The 14,595-nt window shown below is 35.3% G+C and overlaps 1 protein-coding gene across 8 annotated transcripts in view; it reads left to right on the top strand.

Moving 5' to 3' along the window:
- Csrnp3 (cysteine and serine rich nuclear protein 3) overlaps window positions 1-14,595 on the top strand; it is a 188,922-nt gene that overhangs the window by 101,890 nt on the left and 72,437 nt on the right. For all 8 annotated transcript variants that reach the window (XM_087199774.1, XM_021238560.2, XM_087199786.1 and 5 more), the window contains one exon: window positions 9,928-10,098. In XM_087199774.1, the coding sequence (XP_087055900.1) occupies window positions 9,928-10,098 (171 nt within the window). The remainder of the gene's footprint in view (window positions 1-9,927; window positions 10,099-14,595) is intronic.

The raw sequence follows: 14,595 nt of genomic DNA on the forward strand, positions 1-14,595 counted from the left end.
GTGGGGAATTGGTACATATACATATCTCACTTGATCTTTTTGACTTACGCTTCCCATTCTCTCCCTGCCATCTCTTCCAGTCCTCACTTCCAGTCCTCAGGTACTCTGATGTGATTAGCCATTGTAGTTTGCACCCAGAAGGGAGAGGATATGAGTAATGAGAAAATAGCTCATGCATAGAGGTTTGTAGCTTTGTCATTCATGTCCAGACAGTGGGGATTACTTTGTATCAGTCTACTTTTCTAGTCATGACCTCCCCTTTATTTTCATAGATGTGGAAACTGAGACTCAGACAAGTTATCCTTACTTCTTACTTAAAATGAATATCATTTGTCAATAGCTGACCCAAATATGGCTATGCATTTACTAAGCAAGCACTGGGATACATGTTCATTGTACCATGAAATTAACAGCCAAATGTGAGAAAACATGGGTAAACCAGCAAGTATAATATTGGGTAATAAATACTGATGGATGCATGGACAGGTGGTGTGAATACAGAGAGATCACTATTACCAAGTTGGTGCTACCCAGGGAATAGTTAGAGAACAGTCTGCCCTGAAACCTCGAGCAAATGATCTAGACTTCTAAAAACTCAGTTTCCTTTATTAAAACTGCCTAGAGCCCGGGATTTAGCTCAGTCGCACAGTGCCTGCCTTGCAAGTGCAAGGGCCTGAGTTCAATCCCTGGTGCCAAAAAGAAAAAAGAAAAACAAAAATAAAAAACTGCCTTGTAGGGTTTGAGAGTTTACACTGAATAGGTACAAAGTATCTGGCTCACAGCAGATGCTTCCAAAATGCTGATTAAAATTACTATAAATAGAATGAGACAATGTAAACTTCTTTTAGGAAAAACACATTTTTTTTTTTTCTGGGGAAGTGTACCTCAACCTAGAACCATTCATGTTATCAAACCACAAAGTCCAGATAAGACCAGTTTGGGCAGTTGTTTAAGAGTATGTGTTCTCCAAGAAAGTATGACATTGGTAGGGAATGCTCCTCGGAGATGTAGCAGGCCCTTTGGCACACATGCCCAAAGAAAATGAAAAAGCTGCAGAGAGCCCTGTTCTAGACAGTGGGTTACCCTGCTGAGAGAGGGAATGGAGGCGGCAGATTCGCCAGACTCTTTGATACTTTGAACTAACATGTTCGCAACTAATCCTTTCTTCACATTCTGGATATCCACCGAAGCTGATGAAACGATGACCACGAGAGCAAAGGCTCTTGACCTCTGGAAGTCTGTGAATGGATGGCATGTGTTTATGCTTATGTGCGTGTTTTTTCTGGGGAAAGTGTTCATGTCTTTCATCAAATTATCAAACTGCAAATCATCAAACTACAAAAACGTTGAGATTTACTACACAAGCAATCACTCAAATCTTTAAAGTCTCTGGTAACTGGAATTCATAAGGAATTCATACATAATTGGGAAACCCCCACAAACTTTATTTCTCCAATAGTAATATTTACTAGGTAGCAGTGCTCTCTGGGTTCTTGGCTTAAGCAGACACCTGGACAAGAGAGGTGCATTTGGCCGGCTGGCACTTCTCACACTGGCAATTCACCAGCAGTATTTTTCACACTGCTGGTGTCCAGTGGAAACACCTTATGGGATATTACCTTGTAAAATCAGTGCCAAATCCCTCTCCTCTTGGCTGCAGATATGGTAGTTTCTTGCCAAATGGACTTAGGCAGAAATGGTCTTAGCACTGTAGAAGAAAATATCTTTCCTTAATTTTTTTAGAGAAACACATAAGCATTCTGAGAATATATAAAGTTTGAGGCATTTTTTTCGCTGTTTATTTGAGAGATGTAGAATGATGCTTTACATTTTAATAAATAATTACATTACTCATTTCTGTTGAAAGAAAATTTTCCCACATACATGTGCATTTTTAAAATAAAAATACTTTGCATTATAGTTAACATTTTTGGTTTACTAGAAAAGATCCCAATGGCAGGGCGTATAGTGTAGACATACCTATCCCTTTACATAATGGTCTCTTGTCTTGCATTTTTCCTGGTTTACTAATTTTATACCAGTAAAAGAAACATGAAAATATAAGTGATTTAAATAATATTACATTAAATATTTGGAATAAATAATAGAATAATAGAATAAATAAAACAAACACAAGTGTATATAACTTCTCTGCTGGGTTTAAATGAATACTAAATCTCCATGTTAGAAGTACTCTAAGAAGTGTCTGAAACCAAGCTCGCCATGACTGAAACAAAGAATTGGTAATACTAGCAAAGAGACTAATGTGACACTTGGAATTTATTTTAAATGTACATGATGTCAGAGAAATATGATGCCACATAATACTCAGCATTGAAGAGGAATTCTTTGCCTTATCTGATCCCAACTCTGCACTTTAAGACACTATAAAAGTTCAAAAAATAAGAAAGAAAAGAAGGAAATGAATTCTGTAAGGAAAAACCAAGAATTATTCAGATATTATAAAATCTGTCAAAGAACTAATTTCTTTTGAGAAGTGCATTAGAATAATGATTATTTTATTTGGCAGAGACTTTAAACTGTCATCAGTATTTGATTAGCATTACAAATTACTCAAAACTGAGGTTTAAAAATTGGATATGAAAAGAATTTAATGTAAACTAACTTAGTTAAGTATTTATTCATATATCTAGGAACATTTTGTAAACTAAAGATACTATCCAAAAAAATAACATGTAACATGATGTTTGCTCTTTTAACTGAATTCTCTTTTCTTAAATATTGAAATACCACCTACACAGCATCAATTGAGCAAGCCACTGTCCTCTTGCTCCTGTCTTCAGCCACTAGACAATAGAGTGATGATTTGATGTGAGAATTTTATTTTCTCCGGCTAAGGTATTCCTGCCTACCATCACAGTTGAGCCATTCACCAGTATTTTCTTTTTTTTTTTTCTTAAATTCTTTTATTGGTACATTGTAGGTATACAGCACAATTACATTTCTCATTGGGAGCTTGTACCTTTACATGATGCACCTTGGTTCTTATTTTTTCCCCATTCCTAGCCCTCCCTTCACTCCCTCCACCCCTCCCTATTTACAAAGACTTTATTTCCATTTTTTCCATTTCTCATCATTTTTCCTTTCCCTTCTTTCCTTTCCCCTGCCCCTCCCACTACCCCTACCCCTTTGGACCTTTTCTTCCTATTTTGCATTATCGATTATTCATTCTAATCATTGGTACATTTTAGGTATACAATATAATGACATTCATCATTGGAAATTTGCACCTTTACATAGTCTCTCTTGGTTCTTATTTTTCACCCTTGCCCAGCCCTCCCTTCAACCCCTCCATCCCTCCCTATAAGTGAAATTTAAAAAAAATTTTATTAGTACATGTTTGTAATATGTAATAATTACATTCATTGTGGGGAATTGGTACATGTACCTAACACATCTCATTTCTTTTTTTCCCCCTTCTCCTCTACCTCCCCTTTTTTTCTGCCAGTGTCAGAGCTATTTATTTATCTTATAAATCCTTATAAAGTTATTATCATACACACAGATTAACAGTGGGACTAACAGGCTAAAAAACATATAAAACACATAAAACAATTACACAAAATCAAGACACATTTCATCAGCCTGTTGAGGTGGCTCTCTCCTCATCATTTGAATTTGGTGAAGCAACTAGAAGAATCAACAAAAACACCCCTAACGCTAAAGAAGAAAAGCCTCTTTTTCTATGTGACTCCATCCAGTCACTGGTGCTTCCTGGGCCCTGAGTGTGTTGATGATTGAAATGAGCACCCTTACATTAGCAGGTTCATTGAAAGGGAACTGATTTATAACTTCTTAGCATTTTGTACTCGCAGAAAGAATTTGTTGGAAGAATGCAAAATAGATTATCTTGTTCTTTGACAAATCATGAAAAGCATTCCTCACCTGTGCTTTGTTGTAGTGCAGGTTCTTTAACATGGCCCCTGATCGTGCTGCATCACTAAAGTGAAAGGATCTTTGTTATTAATCTTTGTGGTAAAGGATGACTTTCACTTTGCTTAACTGTAAAATTAACAATGCAAAGGAAAACACAGTCTATCAGGTGAAAGTGAACAGAGGGGCTCTAGATGCCTCCCATTGTTCTTAAAAGAATACTCCCTAAGTATGGGTGTTCTACACAGCTCCAGGAAATATGAAACCACAAATTAAATGCTCCCGGAACTCACAGGAATTATACCCCTTGATTCATTCTGCAACAAAAAAGCAACATCTCACTGAAGGACCACCCAAATATCATATAAGGAAGTACTTGTGGGCCTGAATTACTTCCTTTGACATTCATTTCTTCCTGCTTCAGGGATAGGCAGGCCTGCCTTTAACCTACTAACCACTATTCACCCCCTCATTTTTTCCAAGTATTTGCTAAATTCATGATTCACCTTAATGACTTGAAATGTCTTACTGGGTTTCAGCTGATTGGTAAAGGACAGGAATAGAGTTTTCGTGTGCATGATTCAATTCTGTAGGTGGCTTTTCTAATGTTGATTGCATATTCAATTTACTTTCTCACTGACAGCAATTAGAATGTCAGATCAAATGTGTAAGGTTCAGCTAATTTTGAATTTTATATAAATGAAAAACAATTTAATTATCTTCCAAATATGATTCATTTCTTTTTATCTGAAATTCAAATTTAACTAGGTATCCTACACTTGGATTTGATATATCTGGCAATTATGATACTTTTGCAAACAAGGTAACCCAATGATCAGAACTGGGGAATTTAGGATATTCTTAAAGCATGCATGATTTCGGTTGTTGTTTCTTTACAATAGATAACAAAACATTAAGAAATAAGGATACAATATGAGATTAAACATTAGATAAATATAAATGAAATAGTAAAAACTGTGAGTTATCTGTGAAAGTTGTGGAATATTTAAGCCATCAAGAGAGAGTAAAAATCTGGTATGGTAGCACACACTCATAATCCCAGGACTTGGGAGACTGAGGCAGGAGGATTGCAAGTTGAAGTCAGCTTGGGTTACACAGTGAGACCCTATCTCAAAAAACAAACAAACAAACAAAAACAACAGAAAAGAGAGAGAGTAAAATGAGCAATATACTACATATACCCAAAGTTTAGCTTCCGCCCCTTATCCACAGATATTAAACTGCAATTTTGTCTATTTCATAATTTGTGTTTTTAGCCAAACTCTCCTTATTATTGTCACCTTACACCTCTGGATTCTGATACTTGTTCCATTGATCCCACTACTCTCTTTACCTTACCAATAAGCCAGAAATATATTAAATGAAATAATGGTTCTTATAAACATTAAAAAACCTAGTGGCTCTTTTTTTGTCACTATTTTTTTCTGAGCACATTTTTTTATAAGTGTGTGCAGAAGCTTCTAAGCACTGGTTATATCTAATACAAATATGAAATAAATAGTATGTGTTTATCAAGAATAACATGCTGATAAGTGTGTTTATTAATGCTTTTAAAAGTTTCTAAATTAAATTTGGAAATAGAGCAGAGAAAGGGGAATCCCAAGCTGAGATTCTGATTAACAGGTAAATTCACATATTATATTGGTAAATAAAAATAATAAGATAGATCAGTGTTGGATAGGGACAGACTATTGGCTTTGAAATGCAATTGAACTTATTAATGTCTCTGAGGTAGTCTCTGGGCTAGAACCTACTGAATGTAGCTCCCTACTTACAATGTCTCCCTCAGCCCATTGTCCAAGGAGTTGAATGATCAGTGGACAGACAGTTAACCCAGCATAGGCAGAAAGTTTCTCTTCCTTTAAAATATTAAACTTGAGCTCTGATACATACAAAATGTTACTGGACCATAGATGTCGTAACAAAAAAGTCTGGAGGAATGACCAAGGAATTTCTACAGCTATAAGCCCCAAAGCTGTCCTGATACCTGCATTTTCTAAGTTTTGGCTTTCTGCTCTACTTTACATTGCATGAACTAGCCCAGCATTTTCCCAAGTCCTTTTAGTCTAGAATTGTTTTTTGTGTTTTCAGCAAAATGAATAAATAAATAAACAAATAATTGTATGGTGTTGTAAGGTCAATTTTATCTCTCAGTATGATTCTTATTCAATCAAATATGCCATTATATTTTGTTAGTAGGGGTAGATAGAGCAATAAGTGGGAGAAACATGATCTCTACCTCCTTGAAGCTCCCAGTCTGGCAGAGAGAACAGACATGATAAAGTATGGAAATGAAAGGATTTCACTATTCATTTAACAAATACTTATTGAGCACCCATTATACATAAGACACTATTCTATATACTCGAAACATCGACAAAGAAAATAAAGATTCCCTGCCCTTGTCTCTTTTAACAGGAAATGAAAACAAATAATAAACATAGAAACACATAAATATATAATGTGGATTTAGAAGATAGTAAATGCTACGGACAAAAACTTAACAGGAGATCAGAAGGCAAAGTATAGCAGCTGGCCTAAAGGTCAGAAGTGACAAGCTGGAGAAACAGAAAGTTTATAAAAAGCCAAAATATCAACAAGGCCAGTGGCCCAAACTGAGGATGAGGAGGTTAGCCAACCAAGACAAGTTATCTTACACCCTTCTGGATTCTGACTGGGACTTTAAGGACTTTATAAGCCGACTTGAGGATTTGAATTTTAATCTAAGGCAATCTGAAGTCTCTTAAGAGTTTGAACCATAGGCTAGTGTGATCAGATATGGATTCTAAATTTATCATTCTGCCTGCAGCCTGGGAAACACATCATCAAAAGCGAATAGCAGCAGATGGGAAAGGATAGTTAGGAGGCTCTTGTCTTAGTCGAAGAGAAATGGTGGTGCCCTTGCCTAGTGCATGTTTTCTCAACTAAACAATGATAGCTGGGATAAAATGGCTATCTAGGCGTAGATTGTTAGGTTCTTATATCTTGAATAAATTAATGCCTGCCTGATTTTTCTTTGGGCTTTGATGCATATCAGGCAAATTTGAAATGTTTATCCCCTTATTGTTTTCATATCTACCACATTTAATTATGCTTCATCTTTGAGAAGAAAAAGATAAGGTGTTACATTTAAAGAGCCCTGGTAGCAATAGGATAGGCATTCATTCTCACTTGGATCTTCTTTACTAAGGCACATATTGCCATTCTTAGATTCTTGGCGAACCAACACAGGACACAAGCAAACTAGGCGTGCACAAATTTATTAATAGGTTCTTCACCATAAATCCTTGTACCTTTTTCTCTCTTAGTAAGATGATATGGGAGAAAACCACATCTCCCTTTACCCTTCCACTACTAAGTATATTAAAGGATACATTCTGGTAAGCAATGAGCCATTTGCCATCATAATTTATTATGACATTTTGATATAATCATTTGATATCTTTTGAAGGCAGTGAAACTAGAAAGGTGTTTTGCTTCATTGCTGTGCAAACAACTTAGCTCTTCAGTTTCATATGTATATATGTAAAGGTTATGATACTCTAAAATTACTTCATCATTTCATTTCTCCCACTTCAGACAACAGTTCCTTACTTCCTTCATCTTGGGGCTAGCTCAGGCTCTTTCAATACTAGAGATCTGGACAGAAATTATATCCAATTTACATCTCCATTGCTTCAGTCTCAAATGTAATAACAGAAAGAAAAAAGCAACTTTGGAATTTTCAAACCATCTTTCCCACATTCCCCCCTTTCATTGTTGAGGAAGCAAGAAAGGAAGAGAAGAGAACCAAGTACCACCATTTGTGAGGTTGGGACATGGTTCTCTGTAGCCCAAATGGTGTTATTGATTTTTGAGAAATTTGTCTTTCCTGAGGAAGTGGTAGGGAGGGAGAGTAGAGCTTAAGAAAGACAAGGCATTTAACTGTTCCTTTTGCAAGATTTTCTTATAAAATGTACTTGTAAAAATATACTTTTTAAACAGGTTTCTGTCCTGTATTACTTTATTTCTTGGAGCCTCTCCCCCATGAATTACTTTGCATCTTGTTTGAAGTGAACGATTTTAAAATTTATATCTTGTCCTACTTTTATTTCAAGACTTTACTTAAAATATCTCTTTCTTTCCTCTTCACCCTGCTCAGATATGCATGAATATTTTATGCATTTCACACTCTTTAAGATGAAGAAAATAATATGGTAATCTGAATGGAGTAAAATCAGCATCGAATAGATTTTATTCTCAGAACAGTGGACAGTGATATATCTTCCTATTGCTATCAGCTGTCTTCACTGTTACTAAAACAGTCAAGCAAAGACATGGATTAATTAAACAAAGAGGTTGAACATGGATTATGCTGTATTTGATGGAGTCTAGAGGAGTGGATGCTTGCTTTGTGAAGGCAGGTAACATTCTCAAACTCCTTTTTGTGTCACTTACCCCACTCAAGGAACCAAGCATAAGTATGCCAGTTACCCAACACATGCTTAGTTGAATGAGTAAATTGGAATTAAGAATAAATCTTTAAGATATATCTAATACTATGGTTAATTTTATTAGAAATTACACTAGGGGTGATCAAGAGATTTTGACTAAGAACTGAGTGTGGTGTTAAGGGTCTCTCTAGGGCTGATGTGTGGACAAACCCACAAAGAAGGTAAATCCAGGGAGGGAAATGCTGGAGCACAGATAGAAATTAGCCAAGTGGTCATCAAATTTGAGTATGCTTTAAATTGCCATAAAGTACTGAGTGCTGGGGCCTGCTCCCTGGAAATTTCTGACACCAGGAAGTCTGAGATGGGAACTGAGAATTTGCATTTCTAAGCCACCTCCTTCTTGGTGGTACTGCTGCTACTGATCCAGGTAGCACACTTTGAAAACTACTGAATCAGCTGAAAGCTGGCCCAGCTTAGGGGATCTTAGCAGGCTGCTTACTCTGTAATCTGCACAGAGGAGAAATGATTTTAGAGATTCTGTAGAGCAGTACTGAGATCATGTAACTGAGTGGACCTTGGAACAGTTTTAAGGGTCTTGCTTCCTCTTGATGTGCAGGACTGATAGCTATACTCTTGCAGCAAAAAGAAAGCACGGCTTAAAGAACTCAGATGGGTCTCAAAATCAGCTGATACAAAGGAGGTGCAAGGCAGAATGCATGGAATTGATTTAGTAATACTTTCGGCTAAGTTAATCTAATTTAGTAATGTAAGGTCATGTCCATATAACTAATTTATATGTAGTGTATTCTTTAAAACATCCTTAGGTTGCAAAGAAAGTTTATGTCCTTTAGCTGACTCTGCACATGTCAAAGTAAAATGGGAAAGGTTGAGAAAGGGTAGGTGAGGGAGAGGGCAAAGCCCATTCATCCAAGAGAAATTATTTAGAAGAAATAGTGTCTACAGGCCATTCCCAGTGCTTTCCAATCAATCAGTGCTGTCTCCCGGTAAAACAGCCTTAGGAAGTTTTTAAAAAGAATGAGCAACAGCTTCAGCAACCAAGTAGTATGGGGATACATTTTCATTTCATTGTGATAGTGAAACAAAAATGACTTAAAATTCAGAGTAGATTTCAAATGCTTTATTTCAAATGCTAATTATGTTTCTAAAGTTTTCACATAATTTTTTTGGTCATTTCCTCCAGGTGAGTTTTATATATTGCAGTAATCATTTAGGTCTTTGGGAGACACCAGCATTCATCTTCTTTACAGAATTTTATGGGCTCAGGTGGATTTTCTCAATTTGCCAACAAACGGGAATAGTGTTATTACAGGAAAATGAACCATGTCTAAAAAAATAGAAATGTCTTGGTAAACAAATGGTCAACTATTCATATTTAATTTCATTTGAGTTTTGTTAATTTGAAAATAAACAGAAAACAAAAGATCTGCTTAGTGATCCTTTCAAAAGAAAGCTACAGCTCAGCTCATGTATAAAACCCATATAAAAGTGACTCGAGACCTTGGCTCCACATTCAGCGGTCAAATATTTCAATGCTCTGTTGCCCCCGTTCCTGTTTCAGGTACATGTGACAGCGCTGCAGCTATGAGTGGAATTTTAAAGAGGAAGTTTGAAGAAGTTGACGGCTCCTCACCCTGCTCCTCTGTGCGGGAATCAGATGATGAAGTTTCCAGCAGCGAAAGCGCTGACAGCGGGGACAGCGTCAATCCATCTACATCCAACCACTTCACCCGTGAGTACTGGAACATACTGGAAGCCGACTCTCGGCTCTGCAGCGAAAAGAATAGTGCTATCTTGGTTATTTCTGTTTTTCATTCACTCCTTCTTACATTTAAAAAAATTGCTCTAATTGATCTAATAGAACAATGAACTAAAAATGAAGTATTTTTGAGTGGATTCCATTTATTTAGATACCTGTGGTGTGGGATTTTTATCATGCTAACCGATTTCATGAAAATGGACATGTTATTATTACACTTTTTCAAGAAAGAATCCAGTGCCCGGGAAATAGTTAGGGAAAGATGGAATAATTCAGGGTTTTTAAAAAATGTAATCCCTCATAAGTGAAGTTATGTCCTGGGTGGAGGGGCTTATTTAACAGTGGAAGATCTAACGTGATGAGAAATTGCTTAGGCAGCTGTGATTTAGCAAGAGATGTGTAAGCAGCAAAACTCTCTCAAGTGTGCAGCCCAAAGCCTGTTCCCTGCTCATCCCTCTATTCTGTCTTCCCCAAGGAAAAGGTTACCCTAAAGCCCACCTAGGAAAACAACGTTTTCCTTTCGGTTCCTTTTCCTGCCACACTGTAAGGTTAGCTTTTCTGTCAGGCAAGGTACTATGAGGTCTAAAGGATTGACGTGGAATATTCTCAAGCTAATGCATTATGTAAACGATGCGAAACTGTGTTAGTTACTTTTCTCTCACTGCTGAGACAAAATACCTGCCACCCAAAGTTAAAGGGGAAAGGGTTTATTTAGCTGAGTTTGTAGAGGTTTCAGTCCATAATCTGCTGGCTCCAAGGCAGGGATGGCAAACAGGCATCACGGAGGAGATACAAACAGCATGGAGCACACAAAAGCAGCAAAAGCAACAAGGGGACTTAACAGTGTTTTTCTACCCCTTTTATCTTTTTCAGATTACTGGGATTAGGGCAATGGTTTAGTAATCACATGCCCTTAACCCCAGCATCACTCATGCCAGATTCAGCCACCTCTAAAGAGGAAATTCCCACCTCACTTTGAGGGGACATTTAAACACAAGCCTTAACAGGAAGATTTGAACATGTCACAGTTACAATTGATAGCTAGTCTTATTATTATTTTTGATGAGTTGATATTATTAATGTCTGAATTTAGAACACCAAATTATATTGGAAATTTTGGGAACCAAAAAAATAAAATAAAATTTGAGTCAAAACTTTTTTTAAGAGGCAGTAAAGAGGGTAAATGTGGAGGTAAGGCCTATAATCCCAACACCCTGGGAAGTTGAAGCAGGAGGATTGTAAATTTGAGCCCAGCATGGGCAACTTAGCATCTTAGCAAGACCCTGTCACAAAATTAAAAATTAAAATTAAAAAAAGGTGGAGGATGTAGCTCAGTGTGAAGGTCCTGATTTCAGTCCTTACTAACATACACAAACATAAAGGTAATAGAGAAAGCTCAATAACTGTTCAATGGGAGATAAATATAATAAAATCAATAATATTCCTTTAAGCAATCACAACTAATTAGAAAATATGATGGAAGAGCAATTATAACTATTCTGGCTGAAAAATCATAGACTATTTTACATATATCATGATGATATGAAATGGGCTTCACCTTGTGTTTTTTGTTTTTTTGAGACAGGGTCTTGCTATGTAGTTCAGGCTGGCCTTCAGCTCACTGTGTAAACCAGGCAATCGTCCTGCCTCAGCCTCCTGAGTGTTGGGATTACAGGGCTATGCCACCACACCCGGTCGAGTTAATGTTTTTGAGTCAAAAGAAGATATGTGTTTGCTTTTTGATTTTACCAAAAGCATACTCTCACAGAGCTTTGTAAAGATCAAGCAGAGCAAGTGAAATGATATAAATGAAAGAAACTTGTAAAATGTCAAATTCTGGGCACACATTATATTAAAAATTATGATCATAGCTAACATTTTTGGGTACATGCTCTATTTCATTGGTAACAAACCCTTACAGAGGCTAAGAGTCTTGCCTAAGATCACATGAAACTCTAGCCTAGATATATGTGGTGTGATAAAAATACACAGTGAATGATGAAATTTTTGAAAATTTATTGTAGTGCAAAACATCCCCATCAAACTACCTTTCACTTCAAGCACTCTTATCCTATCATTCTTGCCACTTTCTGAAGCAGTTCTGAAGTCCTCATTCATGAGTGGCCTCATGACATGTGATCAAAAACATAGTAAATGTTGCTGTAGAGTACCATTCAATGGAAAAGGAAGCTTGTAAAATCATTCTGGTGCATCCTCATCTGCCTTATTTATCAAATCTGACACCATGAAAATTCTGACTCTTCCCCAAAGTCAAAATGACCTTGAAAGGTAATTATTTTGAATCAATTCAGGGCATCCAGGCAGCCACAACAACACAACTAAAGACTCTTGAAAGGACTTCCAGAACTGCTTCAGGGTAGCAAGAACAATGGGACAAGAGTGTTTGAAACAAATGGAATATTTTGAAGGAGATTTATGACAATGTGTCTTTTACTATAATAATCTTTTAAATTTAAACATTCATCATATTTTTCTATCATTTCTCATAAATCCATAGTTTCCTTCTTAGTGTTTACTTTTGCCACTATTTTATTTTGCTCATGAATTATATAATGTTGAATGTATCTTTAAAATATTATCTTCTTATAAAAGAAGAATTAATGAAGTAGATTATATTTCCATGTATAAAGCTATATAAACCTATTAATATTTTTCAGATTAATTTATAAATATGAGAGTACAATCTCAATAAACTAGATTTTCTTAAGTGAAGGAATAATAAAACTTTACTTGGAGAAATAAGCTAATGAGGAAAAAGGGAGACTTTAAAAAGAAGTCATAAATATTGAAAAGCCTTTCCAGATATCAATTTAAAATAAAAAATATATATAATTAAAGTTTTTTCTAGTGTGCTCTGTGTAGAAAAGCATAGAAAAATCCCAATATGTTACATACAAGAATTTAATACATATATAAAAATCAGCATTACTAAACAATGAGAAAGAGGATTTTTAAATAGTTGTACTATTAGCTAATTTGTAAAAGAAATAATTGAGATTCACATCTCATACCATGAAAAAAATGCATTTCAAATGTATCAAATAAATTAATTAATTTTTTTAATTATGAGAGAAGTTGCATATTTGTGAGACATTTGTAGGATCATTATATGGACTTTGAAGTAGTAGAGCAAGCATCATATCAGAAAACACAACATATTTAATAATATAAAAATATTTAATGTATAAACAAAAACAAAGTCCAATGAAAAAGAAAAATAGTTTATATTGAGAAAATTCATTTGATATGGGGTCATTTTCTAAATAAAGTATTAAAAACACATGTTAATTTTTGAAATAAAAACTACACACCTCCTCAAAGAGAATCTACATAGTAGGAAATATGATGAGCACATATTTTAAAGCATTTAACAACATTAGTAATTAAAACATATTAAAACAATACTATTGAGATTTCATTTTTATGAAATTAGTACTCCTCCCTCCAATATAAAATACTAATACCCAAGCACTGGTAAAGGTCACAGTACACATCATAGGAACACATATTGCTGTTAATGGCAATGAAATTTGGAAAGCACTTTGCAATATAAGAGCCATAAAAATATTCGTAAGTTTGTTCTTCAGAGAGTTTAACTGAAGAGAGAAAACTATAAAAATGAAAGTGTTGCTGTTCAATGCAGCACCAAAACTTAGGGTTGTGGAGACTGGAGAGGGAGAGGAGCATGACATACTTAAGAAAGCAGACGTGTTCCATTAGGTTACGGGAATTCATTTAAATCGTTAATTTTCATAACTATTATGAATATGGGACTGTATAAAACTTAGGAGATCACGGATGGAGGAAAAGAACACAAAATTCGATCTATATTTTCAGCGAATTCTGTAATATCAAAGGCAAAGAATGGTTCAGTGTCCTAAAAACTGGAAACAATTTGACTTGTTGAAGGAGTAGAATGGTGTATGAACTTTTACTAAAGCTTATTTCTGGTAATATATACTTTCCCACAACAAATATGTTCCAAATTTAAAGAGCAAAAAAATGATATCTGCAGCTCACATTGTATTTCTACATGCAAAGCAGCAGATGAAACGGTATGAAGAGCTGAATTATACAATATTTAGCCAACTCACGAAACCTTTTCCATGAGTTGCATCTAGCAGAGATTATTTTTCCCATTAAAGAGAACAGACTTATTTTATGATGTTCAAAAAGTTATTGAAATTTTTCAGCTTAACATTTAATATCAGTGGTAATGCCATGATTAATTCACTAAAAATGCTGATTTAACTTTGTGTTAAGAATGAATCTAGTAGAGATTTTCTATGATTTTTAAAGATTAAATGAATGTTTGTATAAAAAGTTCCCTTCTCGTTTAATAGTTTTGTTCATTATAGTCACATTTTGGAAAGAAGGATAAAGAAAGAGAAATAACAAAGAATCAAGTGACAAAGATTCTACCTACAATATTTGGTTTTATGAATGATC

This window comes from Heterocephalus glaber, unplaced genomic scaffold (genome assembly GCF_053883595.1).
Source record: "Heterocephalus glaber isolate CG9 unplaced genomic scaffold, H.glaber_assembly_v1.0 deba00000347, whole genome shotgun sequence".
Classification (NCBI taxonomy): domain Eukaryota; kingdom Metazoa; phylum Chordata; class Mammalia; order Rodentia; family Bathyergidae; genus Heterocephalus; species Heterocephalus glaber.